Source organism: Chiloscyllium punctatum, chromosome 40, assembly GCF_047496795.1.
Source record: "Chiloscyllium punctatum isolate Juve2018m chromosome 40, sChiPun1.3, whole genome shotgun sequence".
Classification (NCBI taxonomy): Eukaryota; Metazoa; Chordata; class Chondrichthyes; order Orectolobiformes; family Hemiscylliidae; genus Chiloscyllium; species Chiloscyllium punctatum.
Window position 1 is genome coordinate 41,104,493 of NC_092778.1, and position 18,872 is coordinate 41,123,364.

Here is an 18,872-nt window from a genome sequence, read left to right on the forward strand (position 1 = left end):
CTAACACACAGAATTTATAGCAAAACTTTACAGTGTGATGTAACTGAAATTATACATTGAAAGATTGATTGTCTGTTAAGCCTTTCATCTGTTAAAATACCATGATAGTTTCACTTCTTTCATGTGTAAATCACAAAACCTTTTTTTTAAAAGTTGCATTCTCAGGTTAGCTGTTAACAATGGTGATAGCTAGACAATATGTTGAAGGTGTTAGCCCCCTGTGTTCTTTGTCTATGCCATGATGTTTAGATTGATTCTAATCCAAAAAAGTGAGATAACGGAGTTTTATATGAATTCATGCAGTTTTTGAGCTTAGAGTTTTACATGAATATATGCAGTTTTTGAACAAAGTACAATGTAACCCTGCAAGTACAAATTCACCCCACAAAATATATGTGTGTATGTGGGTCTTTGTCTGTGTGTGTGTGTGTGTGTGTGTCTGTAAGGGTGTGTGTGGGTGTCTGTGTGTGCGTCTGTGTATATGTGTGTAAAGGAGTGCCTGTGTGTGTGTGTGTGTGTGTAGGAGTATCTGTGTGTGTGTATAGTGCAGTGGTGGTCACCTGTAATGTGACATGAACCCAAGGTCCTGGTTGAAGCCCTCCCTATGGGTACTGAATTTAGCTATCAGCCTCTGCTCGGCCACTTTTCGATGCTGCCTGTCCCGAAATCCGCCTTGGAGGATGGTCACCCAAAGGTCCGAGGTCAAATGTCCTGGACCACTGAAGTGTTCCCCAACTGGGAGGGAACACTCCAGGATGAGCACCTCATCAGGACCTTCCCCACACCTCCACTACTTGCCTTTAAACAACCGCCAAACCTCAAACAGATCATTGTTCATAGCAAGCTGCCCGGCTCTCAGGACAAGTCCATACAACCTTGTCACGGTAGGTGCTGCAAAACGTGTCAGAGTGTGGACATAGATACCACTATTACACCTCCCACCTTGTACATGACAGGTACTCATGTGACTCAGCCAACGTTGTCTATCTTATATGTTGCAGGCAAGGATGCTCTGAGGCATGGTACATTGGGGAAACCGAGCAAAGGCTACGACAATGGATGAATGGGCACTGCACAACAATCAACAGACAGGAGTGTTCCCTCCCTGTTGGGGAACACTTCAGTGGTCCAGGACATTCGACCTCGGACCTTCGCGTGACCTCTGACCTTGAGGACCATCCTCCAAGGCAGACTTCGGGACAGGCAGCAGCGAAAAGTGGCCGAGCAGAGGCTGATAGCTAAGTTCGGTACCCATAGGAAGGGCCCCAACCAGGACCTTGGGTTCATGTCACATTACAGGTGACCACCATTGCACTATACACACACACAGATACTCCTAGAAAAACACACAGGCACTCCTGTACACACAGACACACATATACACAGATGCGCACACAGACACCCACACACACCCTCACATATGCACCCCCTCACAGACTTAAGACACTCTACGCTCACTATACACACACACACACACACACTTTCTCACACTCATAACCTCCAACCCAGACAGACACACACACACACACAGACAGACAAAGACCCACATACACACATATATTTTGTGGGGTAAATTTGTACTTGCAGGGTTACATTGTACTTTGCTCAAAAACTGCATGCATTCATGTAGAACTCTGAGCCCAAAAACTGCATGAATTCATGTAAAACTCCGTTACCTCACCTTTTAGATTAGAATCAATCTAAACATCATGGCAAAGACAGAGAACACAGGGGGCTAACACCTTCAACATATTGTCTAGCTATCACCATTGTTAACAGCTAACCTGAGAATGCATCTTTTTAAAAAAAGGTTTTGTGATTTACACATAAAAGAAGTGAAACTATCACTGTATTCTAACAGATGAAAGACTTAACAGATAATCAATTTTTCAATGTATAATTTCAGTTACATCACACTGTAAATTTTTGCTATAAATTCTGTGTATTAGGATTGAGCCCTCCACTATTACCTGATGAAGAAGCGACACTCCGAAAGCTAGTGTGCTTCCAATTAAACCTGTTGGACTATAACCTGGTGTTATGTGATTTTTAAGTTTGCTGATGATACAGTTAGATGGAAAAGTGAACTGTGAATTGAATGAAAAGAGGTATAGATAGGTTAAATGTTTGGCAAGAAAGTAGGGGATGGATTGTGACGTGAAGAAGAGTTTAGCTGTCAACTTTGACAGGAAAAATAGAAAAACTGAATTTATTTAATTGTTAAGAGACTGGAAAATGTTCGTATTCAAAGAAACCTGCAGGTCTTTGACATGACATATAGAACGTTAAATGCAGGTACAGCAAGAATTATGAAATAAATGGTATGCTAGATTTTATTACAAAATGATTAGGGTTTAAAACTAAGTTTCAATCTAATTAAAGAAGCTTTGATGAAACCACATGTGGAGTACTGTGTATAGTTTTGATCTTTTTACCTAAGGTATATTTTATTTGCAGAAAGAGCAGCATAGGTCTATTTGACGACTTCCTGTAATTAGGAATTGCCCTTAGAAGTAAGATTAAATAGGCGAGACCTAGATTCACTAAAGTTTAAGAGAATGAGAGATGAATCAAGCAAATAAAATGCATAGAACTTAACATGATAGATGCAGAGAAGATTTTTCTATTGGCTTGGAAGTCTTGGCATTCACAATCTCGGAATATGGTATCAAAGCATTATGACTGAGATGAAGTGACATTTTTGAATTCAAAGGAATGTGAATCTTTTGAATTTGCAATTCCTGAGAGCTACGAATGCTCAGTAGTTGAGAATATTCAAGATAAGATTGATAGATTTTTGGATGCCAAGGGAATCATTATACATGGAGCCAATTGAGAAGGTAGAATGGAGGCACAATCAGGCATGATTTATCAATTCTACAAATTAAAACTCTAAACTCTTTATAAATTCCCCCTCACCCACACAGATAGCCAGGTTTTGAGAAGATTTATAGCTCAGGTTGAGGTTCAGGATGTAGGTTTGCTTGCTGAGCTGGAAGGTTTGTTTTCAGATGTTTCATCACCATACTCAGTAACATCTTCGATGCACCTCCGAATGAAGCAATGATGGTGTGGCCCACTTTCTACTTATATGTTTCAGTTTCCTTATAAACTCAAGGAAACTCACGGAATACACCCAAGGAAGCTCAAACATATAACTAGAAAGCAGGCGACACTACCAGTGCTTCATATGGAGGATCACTGAATATGTATGGTCTCGAAACGTCTGAAAACGAACTTTCCAGCTCAGCGAGCAAGCCTACATCCACAGCTAAATGCTATCAGGAAAACAAGCACATAGACGGAAGGAAAACTAGAAAGACATTGTCTTTATTTACAATATCTGTTGGGTTGGTTCTTATTGATCTAAAGGTTTCTCCTCTACCTTTTTATGAATGCTTGCACTGGTTTGCAATAAATATAGGGTAGCTGGTTCACTTATGAAAGGTCTCTGTCTGACTCAATTCAAACTCAACTTTCAGCATCTGCAGAAGGAAAGAAAGACTGGTTTTCTCAGGCTTAAAGTACTTACTGCAGAGAATTGAGAGTTTGTTTTTTGGCTGCTGTTGACCTGCTGGTTTTACCTCTAGTCTAACTTCCTCTGCCTTGCTCACAGCCTAAGCTGTTCAACAATGTGACAACCAATCAAATAATTGTGGCAAGGACAGAACCTTAAGCTCCTAATCCACAAACCAATCAACTTCATTTGTAAACAACCTCTTGATTCAAGTTTGTCTGCATATATCTAGAAACCACTGCTACACAAAAAGGGTTCACAAAAGGCATCAAATACTTGGCTTTCAAAACATGCGGACATCCTTGTAAAACTTCAGGTTTAAAACAGTTCTCTTTCATTTCAGTTTACAGTTTTAAGGAACATAAAAATAAAAACAAACAGTCTTTCAGTACAGATCATAAATCATTCGTGGTTATTATAATAGTTTGTAATAGTGACAAAGGCAGATTCAAGACTACAGGTAGGGGGCTGCACTTCTTTCATGGGATAACTGATGGTGGTGTATTACAGCTCACTCAGGAAGACCAGGTTCCTGCAGTAACATGCAATTTCACATCAATATTGTAATCTATATGGATAATGGTTTCTGAGGCTCCAAATTTCCTTCCATCATATGGATGACTAGTAAGATCTCACCTACTCTTACGAAATGAGCACAAGCCACTGCACCAAAAAAACTCTCACAGGATGAATATAACATTGAATACCATAGTTCAAAGGAGAATACCAGTAGAAGAACTGTCTCCTTGCAACGTGAAAATTCAAAATGAGCTGTGAAAGTGTAACTAAACCTGAATCTGTGGACAGGATTTTGAGTGGCTGAAAAATAATGTACAAACAAGGAACTGAAACCATTCCATGACTAATGTAATGAGTTATCATGTGAACAGGATTGCATTTTGTGAGGTCACAGAGTGACAGTCTTTATTTTCATCTGTGATTTGTGGGCATTGATGGCTGGCCAGCATTTATTGCTTGTCCCTTGTGTTCCTGCTGTGGATTGACCCACAATTACATTAGGGAGGGAATTCCAGGATTTTGGCCAAGCATCAGTGAAGGAATGGTAATATATTTCCAAGTTACAATGTTGAGTGGCTTGAAGAGGAACTTGAAAGTGGTGGTGTCCTTGTGTATCTGTTGTCCCTCTCCTTCTGGATGGAAGTGGTCCTGGGTTTGGAAGGTGCTGTCTGAGGATCTTTGGTGACTTTCTGCAGTGCATATTATAGATAGTACACACTACTGCTATAGAGTATTGGTGGTAGAGGGAGTGGATGTCTGTGGATGTAGTGCCAATCAAGTGCATAATTTTGTCCTGGATATTGTTAAGCTTTTTGAGTGTTGTTAGAGCTGCACTCATCCAGGCAAGTGGGGAGTATTCCATCAGACTCCTGATTTGACCTTGTAGGTGGTGGACAGGTTTTGGAGAATCAGGTGGTGAGTTACTTGCCACAGTATTCCTAGCCTTTGACCTGCTCTTGTAGCCACTGTGTTTATGTGGTGAGTCCCGTTGAGTTTCTGGTCAATGATAATGCTCAAGATGTTGATAGTGGGTGATTCAATGGTGGTATTATCATTGAACGTCAAGGGGTGGTGATTAGATTTCTCTTATTGGTGAAGATCATTGCCTGGCATTTGTTTGGTGTGAATGGTACTTGCTACTTGTCAGTCCAAGCCTGGATACTGTCCAGATCTTGTTGCATTTGAATATGGATTCAATATGACTATGATTCAGTATCTGAGGAGTCAAAAATGGTGCTGAACATTGTGCAATCATTGGCCAAAACCCCACTTCTGACCTTATGATGGAGGGAAGGTCATTGATGAAGCAGCTGAAGATGGTTAGGTCGTGGAGACTAACCTGAGGAACTCCTGCTGAGATGTCCTGGAGCTGAGATGACTGAGCTTGAACAACCATGATCATCTTCCTCTGTGTCAGGTATGACTCCAATTAGTGGAGAGTTTTCCCCCGATACCTATTGATTCCAGTTTTGCTAGGGCTCCTTGACATCACACACACTTGGTCGAATGCAGTCTTGGTGTCATGGGCTGTCACTCTCACCTCATAAATGAAATTCAGCTCTTCTGTCTATGTTTGAACCAAGGCTGTAATGAGGTCAGGAGCAGAGTGGCCCTGGTGGAACCCAAAATGGGTGTCAGTGAGCAGGTTATTGCTGAGCAGATGCTGCTTGATAGCACTATTGATGACACCTTCCATCACTTTACAGATGATAGAGAATAGACTGATGGGGTGTTAATTGGCAGGGTTGGATTTGTCCTGCATTTTATGTACAGGACATAGCTGGGTAATTTTCCACATTGTCGGGTAGATGCCAGTGTTGTAACTATGTTGGAATAGTTTGGCTAGGGAAGCTGCAAGTTTTAAAACACAAGTCTGTCATAAGGGCTTGTAGCCTGTGCAGTATCCATTGTCTCTAACCATTTCTTGATATCATGTGAAGTGAATTGAATTGATCAAAGACTGGTATCTGTAATTCTGGGGACCACTGAAGGAGGCCAGGATGGATATCACTTGGCACTTCTGGCTGAAGATTGCTGCACATTCTTTAGCCTTATCTTTTGCACTGATGTGCTGGGCTCTTCCATCATTGAGGATGGGATATTTATGGAGCCTCCTCCTCCTGTTTAATTGTCCACCAAATTCACAACTTGATGTGGCAGGACTGCAGAGCTTATGTCTGATCCGTTGGTTGTATGATCACTTAGCTCTGTCTGTCACTTGCTGTTTATGCCATTTGGCCTGCAAGTAGTCCTGCTTGGTAGCTTCACCAGGTTGACACTTCATCTTCAGGTATGCCTGGTGTTGCAGATGACATGCTCCCCCCCACTCTCCACTGAACCAAGGTTGATCCCATGGTTTGATGGTAATGGTTGAGGGGGGGAATATGCTGCGCCAAGACATTACAGATCATGCTGGAGTCAATTCTGCTGCTGTTGTTGGCCCACAATGCCTCATGGATGCCTGTCTTGAGTTGCTAGATCTGTTTGAAGTCTGCCCCATGTGGCATCATGATGGTGCCACATGACACGTTGGATGTTATTCTTAGTGTGAAGGTGGGACTTCATCTCCACAAGGGCTATGCGGTGGTCACTGTCATGAACAGATACATCTGCAGCTGGCAGATTGTTTAGGATGAAGTCAAGTATATTTCCCTTAGTTGATTCCCTCAGTACCTGCAGTTTAGCATCAATGTCTTTTAAGAGACATTTTACTGGCAGAACATCATACTAAACATGCAGAAACAGATACAATTGACTCCAAAGCCAGAAGTTTTGTTTATCAGTTTGCTCTAGATGGTGTTGTGAAGTTGAAGGTGTGTACTGTACCTTTAAGAGAGAGTGAATGCTGTTCTGCACTGAGAGCTTACAATCACCTGTGTCATATGATGAGATAGCAGTCTCAGAGTATATTAGAAAATTGAAAATATGTAACATTTGGCTGTGAAATGGATACCTGAGTTGGTTACTGTTTTGACAACAATTCAAATTTAACTAGTTTAAATTATGCCCCAGGATACTAAAACCCAATCGAGTGTGAATTTATTGTTTTGCCAACTTTGAACCAATGAGACAATCTGATGTTGAGGATATAAAAAAGGGCTGACATTTTGAAAACCAAACAGAGCAGCTGCCATTGAGACAGAGCAGCTGCCATTGAGACAGATCCAAGAAATTAGGAAATACTATCAAATGTACTTTTCAGATGAAACATATTCACAGTAAGAAAGGAAGACGGCCCAGGGAAATCTTCAACTGGAAGAAGACAGACATTGAAGTTGACAGCTGCTGTGTGGTTTTGAAATTAAGTTGATGTAATTTTAATGTGTTTTATTAGAACAGTATATTGTTATACAGTTGGAGGCAGTTAATAAGCAGTTAAGAGAAAGGGGGACTTATGAATAGTTGTTGTTTAATGTTCACTTTTAGTGTTAAATAATAAATTTCTATTATTTTCTTTAAATAGTGGAATTTGGGAGTTCTCTGTCACTCATATTTTCACTCTGTCACTAACTAGCTCACAATTATTGTGTAGAAATATAGTTTCTCAAGATGATGTGTTTAAACTTTGTTTGTATGTTGGTGAAGGCTCTGATATGATAGCAATTATTACAATCTGTACACATTGCACCATGTAAGCCATCAGAATTTCTCTTATCAAAGTCAAAAATAATATCTTTACTCAGCTAAATTTACAATTGCATCCAGCTATTTTATTTTCCCTCATAGGATTGTCTAGTTTATCCTTAAATGAATCTATACAATTTGCTGCAGCCACTTTCTGTTGTAGCAAGTTCCATATACTTACCATTGTTTAGGTGGAGACATTTCTTCTGAATTCCCTATTGGATTTCTTGCTGATTATCTTCTATTAATTATCTAGGTATGTTAATATCCACTGAGGAAATGTTGTCTCTGTAACCTTACATGACTCTGACAAAGGTAGGTGACCATTTCTTGTCCTTCTAGATCTATCTATAGCTTTCAACTGCCTGATCATACGATTGTCTTCCAACAACCCTCCATCACTTGAAGAGCTTGTAGGGTTGGTGGTGTTTGGTAGCTACATTCACCTGACTCCATTCTCATTGATATAATCAAACATTTGCAATTGTTGCTTTGCCTGTTCCCCTTCCTCAGCCTCCTATTTTTCCTTGATATGCTGTCCCTTCGTGGTATCAGAAAAATAGACTCAGTTTCAACTTTAATTAATACCACCCAGCCATAAATAATCACCCACCACTCCTAACTCCTTCACTGTCTTTAAGGTATCAGACGGCTTGTCAAACATGCAATACTGAATGAGCATGAACTTTTATTGCTTAGATATGATGAAAAACAAAGCTGATGGTTTCAGCTTCTACTACAAATTCTGTTACACAGCCATTAACTCTATCCCTCTCCCTGAAAAACATCTGAGGCTAAAACAGTTTGCAACTTTGTATCATCTCTTAGTCCAAGCTGACTTTCTAACTACATATTCATGCCATTGCTAAGAGCATTAGCTCTATCTGCATAACATCACCTGCTTCTGCTCATCTGCTACTGAAACCCTTATCCATTCTATTATTATCTTTATACTCGACTATTCCAGTGAATTCCTCGTTGTCTCCCTGTTATTACCCACCTTAAACTTGAGGTCATCCAAAACTCTGATGCCTGTGGCAAAGTGTACCGCAATTCCTTTATATGATCTTGATTAAACAACTTCTCAATTTTAAAGTACTATTCCAGTCCTATTTTAAAATGGCCAAAGTGGTTTTGCTCCTCCTTATTCTGTGACCTGCTTCAGCCCTAAGCAAAAACTGAGATTAATATGCCCCTCTAGTTCTGACCTATTGAGCATCCCAGACATTAATATCCACACAATTGCCAATGACAGCTTTTTCTTCAACTGACTCAGCCTTTTACGCTCGTGGAAACATTCCCTAAATGTCTCTGGGTCAAACTTGTCATACTTTGGCAGTGTCAATTTTGTTGAATTTCATGGAGCATTTTTGTCCATGAGTTCTGACAAGATTTTTTGCCATATTGTCCCAAACTCACCTCATTAACTACCTAACCCCTCCATGGTGACACTTGAGTCTGATGCTAGCTGTATTCTACCACTTGCCATGCAGAGGAACTCACCACAGGTGGGATATCCGAGAATCGACAGTGATTCCTGGCTTTGGTGCTATGTTTATAAGGCTGTTAAGCACCTGGATAAGCATTGCCAATCAGGAGCTGCCTTGTGCTGACCGACATTTGTCCTGACTGTGGCGGAGAGGGGGAAAGTGTTGCCTTGCTATCTAGAGGTCTTGATGGACTGATGTTGTAGAGGAGGACATTTTCCCCAGGACCAGCTGTGGGGGCCATGACCATCCACTAGACTCTGCCAGTCTGGGCCAAGGTTGCCACCTGGGTCACTGTGATCTAAACCATATGAAGGATTGTCCAGTAGTTTAGAAAGAAGGTGAATAACTTTTTCCACATTGCCAGGCTAAGAGTCAGCATCTTCTCTCTAACTTACTGTATCTCTGCTACTTCATACACCTTCCATCAAGGCTCATGCTCCACCACTCTCACTGTTTCATGCAATAGCTTCCCTCTCCCTCTCACCCACCCTGACACCAGATTCCATTAACATTGTACACCGTTGACTCTGGCTACTCACTCATTTATAGAATTATAGAATTCTTACAAGTGTGGAAGCAGGCCATTAGGCCTATTGAGTCTACACTGACCCTCCAAAGAGCATCCCACCCAGACCCACTCTCTACTGTATCCCTGTAATCCTGCATTCCCATGGCCAATCCACCTAACCTGTACATCTTTAGATGTCACTCTGGTCAATTCACTTTACCCTCATTTGCACCAGCACTAACACCTATGCTACCCACTTTCCATTTCTCACAATCCCTCTCCTTCCATTGAAGGAGAAAACGGCCCACACTAGGATTGAAAATGCCTAGACAGATGGTGTGTTGTCTGACATTTGACTCCTTATCCTAATTTTCCAGGTTGACAAATGACCGTGTCTGACCCTCTGGATTTATATTGAGGCTGCCGTATCTGAATATACCAGGACCTGCTAACTGAAGGCCACCTCCCTTTACTTGACATCTGACAATTATGTAAATAATGCTGGCTTTTTGAATGCGCCAAATGTAATACAAGACAGAAGTAATGCGATCCAGGCTGACTTTGCAAAGCATTAAAAGGCAAGACTGGAATTCTGTGAGCATCTAGGTGGGCTCAAGGTAAGCTAAGAAAGCAAGTGAGCAGCCCTGAAGTGCTGCCTGGTCTAACCTGTGAGCTGGCTTGTCTCTGTGCACAAAGTATGCTTGCCGCAACATTTTAATGCTAATTATCAATGTTCCCTGAAGTGCAGTTTTAAAGCACAGAAGGTCCTGGAAGTGGATCAGAAAGGTGCCATAAGGATCCTGAATGTTAGTAGGTATCAGATACCAAGACTCATGGATGTGAATTGCTTGAGGCTAGAGTGCCCTGAGATGTTGCTGGGTGTCCAGGATGGTGACCCAGAGGAGCAAGCAATGAACTGAAGTCACAAGTCACTTTCATGTCGGGAATCAATGATATTTACTGTCTCTGTGGCAGGTGCTGGGACAAGAAGCTGTATATTAATGAGATGAGATTTGCAGTTAATGACACTGACAATAAGCAATAATCTCCATTAGTAGGCATTTTACTGCTGCTTAGCAAAAATCCCACCTCGTTGTCTGGAACTCTGCTTAAAAATGCAACAGACGAAAAAAAGTCCTTGCCTGACTTCTCACACAATTCTCCCAGTTTTCTCACTGTCATTCAAGCCCTTGTAAGATTGTGCCCTCTGTCAAATTCCACCAATGTCAGCTCATTATTCCATTTTCAGTGCAGATAAGGAATATGGGGACATATAAAGAATCTGTGCTCCACCTCTAATGTCTATTCTACTTCTCTGTGCTTCCCAATTTGTGTCCTTCTCATTCTGAAACCTCTCAGAGTTACTAGCAACCCTCTCCTCACCGGACACAAAAACAAAATATTGTAGAAATGCCAGAAAAGCAGACTTTTCCCACCTGTCTTTAGTTCTAAAAAGGTGTTACATTGAACACAAAATATTTGCTCTGCTTCTCTTTCCACAAATTATGTTTTTACTCCCATCAACTAAATTTTGTAATTTCATCAATATTCCCTGATGTTATCTGTTGTTTACAATATGCAACAGGTTAATTAATAAGGGCTGTTTATGTTCACTGACAAGGGTGTAGTCTACATTCTATCCACATCCCAAACACAATCTTCTCATAGCCCAGACCATGACACATTTGACTGTGGAATTGTATGCGGATTCATTTTCCCCAGAGAAATGAGGTGAACAACATCAAGAATAACTTGCAATTATTTAGCATTCTAATTAATAACACATGCCAAGGCACTTCACAGGAGTTTTATTAAACAAAATTTGACACTGAGTCACACAGGGGATACTAATTTGGATGGTCAAGACCCTTTGTAAGTGAGGTAGACTTTAAGATGAAAAGAGAGTACAGAGGCAGAAAGGTGTATAGGTAGAATTTCAGAGCTTAGAGCTCAGACAGCCATTGATGATGGAGTTTAAAATTGGGGATGCTTAAGAATCAAAATTAAGTAACTGTAGATATCTCAGAGTAATGGGGTTGGATAAAATTCCAGAGATTGAGAAGGTTAATGCTATAAGATTATATTATTTAAAGATCCTTATTTAAAAATCAATTGCCAGAATATACGAATCACACCTTAACAAGACACAATAGAGAATATTAGGGGAATTGGCAAGGAAAAGGAAAAGAATTCTAAAATTGAGCTTTTGCTAAATCAAGTGGTAATATAGATCAGTGAATATAAGGGTGAATGAGACTTATAACAAGGATAATGGGCAGCAGATGTTTGGATGATGCCAGGTTTATGGAGGGTAAAATGCAGACAGTGATCAGGAATGCATTGGAACAACAAAGTCTCGAGGTAACAAAGACTTCAATTAGTGTTTCAGCAATAGATGAATTGAGGCACAAGTGGAATAGGGTGCTTTTAAACGGGCAGAAGTAGGCAGTCTTAGTCATGACATTGATGTGTCGTTGAAAACACATTTAAAGCATCAAGGTTGTGACAGTTTGATTCAACCTCAGACCATTGTCAAGGAGAGTGATAAAGTTGGTATCTAGGGAATGGAATTTGTAGTGTGGTCCAAAAACAATGATTTCAGTCTTCCCAACAATTAACTGGAGGACAGTTTTATTCGTCCACTATTAGGCATCAGTTTAGCAATCTGATAATTTAGCAACTATGAACCAATCAAAAGTTGCATTGGTGAGGAGGAGCTGGGTATCAATTTTATCCTTCTTTTTGCATTACTAATCTGTGGGCCTTATGATTTACAAAATATAACACTTCTACTATTAAATTAGTTCAATTACTTTAATATACAAATTACACATTCTCAAAACAGAATAGAGTTATCTGTACTCACCCAGTTCAAAAATCTGCAGTGGTAGTGTGAGGAACCCTGAACAAGGGTTGGGCTTATTTTGTCCTGGGGCTGTGCACACGTCATCAGATGGCGGCAAAAGGAGAAGGAAGGACAGGTTGTCTGCAAAATCCAACACCTCTTGGCTATACAGCCTGAAATTTTTGGCCTAAATTTTCACAGTGAAGGGAAAAAAAAACACTTAAGTCACCATGTTCACAATAAGCTTAAAGCTCCTAATAATTATATTACCATTTTGTGCACATGTACCAGCATGTAAAACACAGATCATAGGCTAGAGGGCAGGATGCGTGGCATCAGCCAGGGTAAAGGATGGAGGGCAGAATAGATGGTGAAGTGTCAGGCTTCAGCTGGGTACAATTTGTGGAATGAGATGGGCTATTCAAACAGAAAAATAATGATCTTGAAATAGCATTGATAATGCGCTGGATTGGTGCCTGAATGAATTAGTTCAGTTTTTAATTGTGTCTACTTAAATTAGCCTATATGTTTTGGAGCTGGAGACTTGAATGCTTTCCATTTTGGATACCCAGGACAGCCACAATGTGCCATCAACCTCATTCTGTATAATGGGATATGACTATTGCCAGTGATGATGATGGAACTCGTGATGTTAATCTGATATCAGCAGAATACACCAGACCAGAGGGAAGCTTATTATGAAGCAGGAGTAAGACACTACATTAGAGAGTTGTGTCCAAGAACATGTGTATACATAAACATGTAAATAAAGACTAGTATGGCATTAAAGGAAGTGAGAGAACCTTACTCAAAGATAAGGATGAACGAGGCATGCTAAAGAAAGAACAAGGCATGCTAGGGAAAGAACAATTCAAAACATACTGCAGATCAGTAGCATTTACATCACCATAGAAACAGAGAAGATGTCACACCAAGGGAAAATACTTCTGATAAAGGGAAATCATTTGGAAAAGAAAAATTCCAAAAGATCAACAAAGTAAGCCAAAATCTCAAAGATGAAATTTAACAATGCCAACAAAGACTCTGGACTATTTTCTCGCACATGAAGGAGCTTTTAATACAGAATTTAAACTCAATACAAAGATAGCTGCTTCAATACAGACTGACTTCTTGCCTTGGTTAAAATCAGTGAATGTTTAACCTGCAAGCACCAAGTGACAAGGTCTGATGGGCACAGATCTTAGGTCAATTCAATCTCTCCTCAGTCGAAAAATCATGGAGACTCAACATTTTGAAGAACTCAAACGCATCATTACAACAGAAAAATGAAGATAATGGACATGACACTTCAAGGTGAAAATGGAAGAGAATTTCATGAAAAATTTCAAGGCTATTTAAAAGCCTTAGACAATCTAAAACAGGTGTATCACATTACTCTGCAGGATTATGCCAAATCAATCTTCCCGTGTATTCCTAGAAATATACCTCATTTCAATTCAACCACTATTAGCAAAGGTGAAGGTTTGCTTAGACAGCGAATTAAAACATAGGGTTATATCCCAGAACCAGTACAAAGGAGTTCAGGACTGCTAACAGATTCCAGATATAATAGAGAGCCACGACTGAAGATGGATCTCAGTAAACTGAATGAAGGGGTTCAAAGAAAAGTACATCAAATTTTGTCAGTTGATGACAGTTCTACTAAGTCAGCCAGAAGCAACTTTTTTAATATAACGCTGGATGCTGTGACAATGTTGCCCCTTTAACAAGGTTATTTTGTCCTTAGATTTTTTAAAAAGTGTGGTCATAGAGGCAGGGGTGCCAAAATATCTGTGAAAGAGCATAGTTTAACAATGGCAGGGGAGTGGCCAGTTCTCCCAGTTCAGGCTTTTTCTAGTTACTTTTAGTTGTAACGGTGAGAAGCTACTGCAGTCCAGAGAAAGGTTCCAAGCTTCAGCAGATAATTTTCGACTGGCTTCTCTCTCTGAAATGTCTCCTGGCTGTAAGAAGTTGTATTTGAATTTACCTTTCGCCAAGGGATGTGTTTATGGGATGTTACAAGAATTGGAACAGCTCCTTTGCTAAGTACTGAGTCGATTGAGTTTTCAAATAGTTGTTATTCTAAATTCTATTTTCTTTTGTTTGTGCTTCAAATGTAGTGTTTAAATAAATTCTGTTTTGCTTAAAACCAAGCAGTTTGACCAGATGCATCACACCTGGGGTATTCACTTCACACCTGCCTTTAAAATAAGAAAGTTAGCCTCTGGGCTAGCTTCTTAACATATTTGGAGGGAATCTGGCCTGGTCTATAGCAATGGGAACGGTGAATTTTGGCAAAGCAGTAAGTCAAAATTGTTGACTACATTCATAACACAATTTGGATGAACTTGTTTCAATTGTCTACCTTTCAGCATTTTTGTTGCACACAATTTTAAGGCTTCCTGAAGGCAAATGAGATACTATTTGTCACATGGATAATATCCTGTTTACTGTCGGACAAAAGAAAAGAGCATTACCACAAAATCAGAGAGGGTTTAAGAGCATTACATTCGATGAGAAGTGTCAAATTTCAAAAAGAAAGTCATGTTTTTGGGACACACAACCTAGGAGTAAAGTATCACAGTGGATCCCAAAAAGAGATGGCCAACAAGTGAGTTTCTGTAATGGAAATGTGTAAACAATGTACAGTGTGACTTAAGAATGGTGAATCAACTGGGAAAGTCTATTCCTAACCATGCCAGTCTCACTCAATCCATAGAAGAACTTTTGAAGAAAGACCACAATAGTACTGGAATCAGAACAGACTACAACTTTTCAGAAGATTTCTGTTTTCTCAAATACATTGATTATCCATAAGCCGTGATTATTTACCATAGTAGCTGTGAATGCATCATAAATGGAACTAGGTTCAGTTCTCATTTGGTGCAGAATGTTGGTCTTGGGTTGACCATATACTTTGCATCAAGACCACTGACATATTCTGAACAGAAGTATGTCAGAATTGAAAACATTGATTGTTTCTAGATTATAGATTTTCTCATAGGGTTGAGATTCCAGGTTGAAACAGAGCATAAGCCACTAGTTATATTACCAGGATAAAATGAAATTGCAAAAATACCACTACAAATACCAAGATTTAGATACATGTTAATGAGACCCAACAATGTGACTACCTATGACCAGGCAACAGGCAGATTATGGCTTAAGCATTCTTCAGAGCAACTTAAAATAGTCTAAAATAATGAGTCTGAAATAAATACTTAATCTTCATTGAATAGGAGCTATCAATACATTACCAGTTATCAGGGGGAAGCTCAGAGAAATTTGTGCAGCTCAGAAAACAGATGACAAGTGCACAAAGATTCAAGAACTCTATTTTGGAATGGTGGTCCAGTTATTGTCCAGCAAATCAAATTCTGAAGAAATGTCATGAACAGAAAGCAACATTTAATAGTGTAGAAGATCTATTGGCATGCAACCACCAACTGATTATACTGATGTCTATGATTGAAGAAGTCCTAAAACAACTTCATGGTAGATATGAGGAAGTCACAAAATGCAGAGCTTGAGCTCAACAGTCCATACAGTGGCCAGGCATTGTGGAACAAATGGAAATTTTATCTCATTGTGTTACACATTTGCCATCAAAAGTTAAATGCCAACAGAGCCGTTAATGTCCTCAAAGTTTCCATAAAAGCCTTGGGAGCAGCTAGCATTAGATTTATTCAGCCTCAGAATAGTGGTTTATTATTAGTCATTTAGTCCTGGTAGACCGCTATTCTAGATGGATCGAAGTTTCAATACTTCATATAACTACAGCAGAGTCAGCGGTTAGAGCACTAAAATGTGTATTTTCAACACAGAGTTTCCCATCGGAAACTGTTTTAGAGTACAGACCTCAATTTTGAATAAGGAATTCAGGAAATTCACCACAGAGGCAGGTATCAATCAAGTGTCAAGTTTTTTATTTCATCCTGGATCAAATGTAGAAAAAAGGATAGTGAAAACCAGAAATCACTAATATCTAAGAATGGAGATTAGGAATTAGTATTTTTCAGCTACAGATCAATTCCAGTTAATAAAGAATACTCATTGACAGAACTACACATGGGGAGAAGATTAAAATCAGAAATACCATTACTGAAGTGCAGTCTCAGGGTGAACATACATGCCAGGATCATGAGAAGGTAAAGAAGCAGAAAAACAACACTGAAGAAAGTGATAGAAGTACAATTCAACAAGCAGAGCAAAACCACATTGATGAAGGAGCAGCGGTCAGAAAGCTAGTGCTTCCAAATAAATCTGTTGAACTATAACCTGGTGTTGTGTGATTTTTAACTTTGTTCACCCCAGTCCAACACTGGCACCTCCAAATCTTATTTGATTATGTTATTCTGGCATCAGCAGAGCAGAGTAGAAGACATGATTGGACCAGAGAGAAGCATGTAATGGAGCAGGAATAAGGCACTATACCAGAAAGCTATATTCAGTAGAACGTATATATACAAGTGTAAATAAAAAACAAAGAGACTGAGCAAGTTTTACTCTGGGATAAGGAATAACTCGGGATGCTAGCAACCAAAAATAGTAGCAGCTTTGCTAAAGTAAAGCAGAATGGGTGTAGACACCCAACATCCAGAAAAACAAGTAATTGCAAAGTTTCAATAATTATAGCATTCAGGGCATTTTAACATCGGTAAGATACAAAGTAAACTTGCATCAAAAAATCTCAGGGCAGGTACAACATAGATTGGATACAGATTAGAACTTTTGCTACCATGTCCCATTCAATTAATTCCAGGGTAGGTACAGCACAGGACAGTTACAAAGCAAGGTGTTCTGATATTTCTACCAAACTTTAGAACACCATCTGCTTCAAGATGATAGTTCTTCAGTTTCCCACAACAACCTTTATATGATCAGCAGATCCGAAATGTTGAGTTCAGTGCTGGCTCTTCTTTTCATTAAATCTGTATTTTAAACTCATTAACTTGCCATACAATTGGTCATTCTTATCACTACACCTGTTAATTGTCATCAAAGTTTGTTGAAAATAATAAATAAAATTAGATACTTTACAGCGTAGCACAACCCCTTGACTGTAGAGCTTCACACTTTGCCTAAATGTATATGTGAAGGGTGAAAAAGACACTGTAAATGCATTGACTTGAATTCCTCTGAGCAATAGGTATTTTATCACTTTGTGCAAAAACACTGGCATTCTGACCCTGGAATAGATTCAGTTTAAGCTTGAACTGTTTAATGCAATTGTAAATAAATGAGTATCATGCTGTGAACTAGCTATTATGGGAGCGTGAAAGCCAGTATTGTGGATATAGTGGGAGTGACAGCAAGTCAGCAGGAATCCAATTCCTTAAATGCACGTGACACTTGTGAAATTCCACTACAAAACATATTTACTGTGAGCCACTTTTATACCTGCTCCAGTGAAATGCCTATCTGATTCACCAGTTCTGAAATGGCTATCCTGAGTTCTCGCTGGAAGAGGATCTGGGAGCATCTTTCATTTGGATCTGTTAGATTGGTCTCATCCAAAGCTGAAAGGTTCTGGAGCCACTCCCATTCATCTCTAAAGGCAGAGATATATGAAATATACTTAATAAAACAATTACTTGAAAGTAAAATACACCAATATTAACACATATGTTAAGGGTGTCATACAGAGAAGAAAGAAGAACATAAACAACTGTAGCACAAAAAAAGCTGTTTACCAAATAGATATTTTTTCCATATTTCCCATATACACTGTACCTTATCATGGACTTTACTACACATATTTAAATGCTTTCTATACATCATGTGTCATGTATCCATTTGAAATTCCCATGAATTATATTCTATGTTTATATTGTCTTTAACCCAACCATTTAATCTTCCTCATGGAAGTTCTTACGCCTAAAAGCAATGCAAACAAAATCTGGAATACTTATCCATCATTATGGCTCCAAAATTATGTGATAATTACGTTACCTGGGTCAAACGATTCATATAACATCAACAGACTCAGATATAAATTGGACAAATGTAAGGAAAAAAACAAGTAGCGAACAGAGGAAATTGAATGTAATTAAAATGTAAAGAGCTGGAGAAAATTAAAGCAAATTGCCATAACTAAAAGACAGAATTTCAAAAAATGTCAAAAGGAATCACAGCCTATTTGTGATCTTTTCCAAAGCAGAAGAGGTAATGGATTACAATATGTCAGATAATGTGGCTGTGCGAGCAAGTACACGAGGTGGTCATGGCCAATCAGGTTTTACTGGCTGATCAGCTTTGATGAAGAGTCATCGAGACCTAAAACGCTGGCTTGCTCTCTCTTCATGGATGCTGCCTGACCTGCTACATATCTTATTTACGGTAACTGAGATGCTGTATAAGAATAACTCT

The 18,872-nt window shown here is 39.3% G+C and overlaps 1 protein-coding gene across 11 annotated transcripts in view; it reads right to left on the minus strand.

The window, feature by feature from the left end:
* Positions 1 to 18,872, minus strand: part of LOC140464494 (ankyrin repeat and fibronectin type-III domain-containing protein 1-like) — a 924,898-nt gene that overhangs the window by 33,045 nt on the left and 872,981 nt on the right. For all 11 annotated transcript variants that reach the window (XM_072559619.1, XM_072559620.1, XM_072559618.1 and 8 more), the window contains 2 exons: positions 17,904 to 18,054; positions 12,525 to 12,690 (listed from right to left, as the gene is read on the minus strand). In XM_072559619.1, coding sequence (XP_072415720.1) covers positions 12,525 to 12,690; positions 17,904 to 18,054 — 317 coding nt within the window. The remainder of the gene's footprint in view (positions 1 to 12,524; positions 12,691 to 17,903; positions 18,055 to 18,872) is intronic.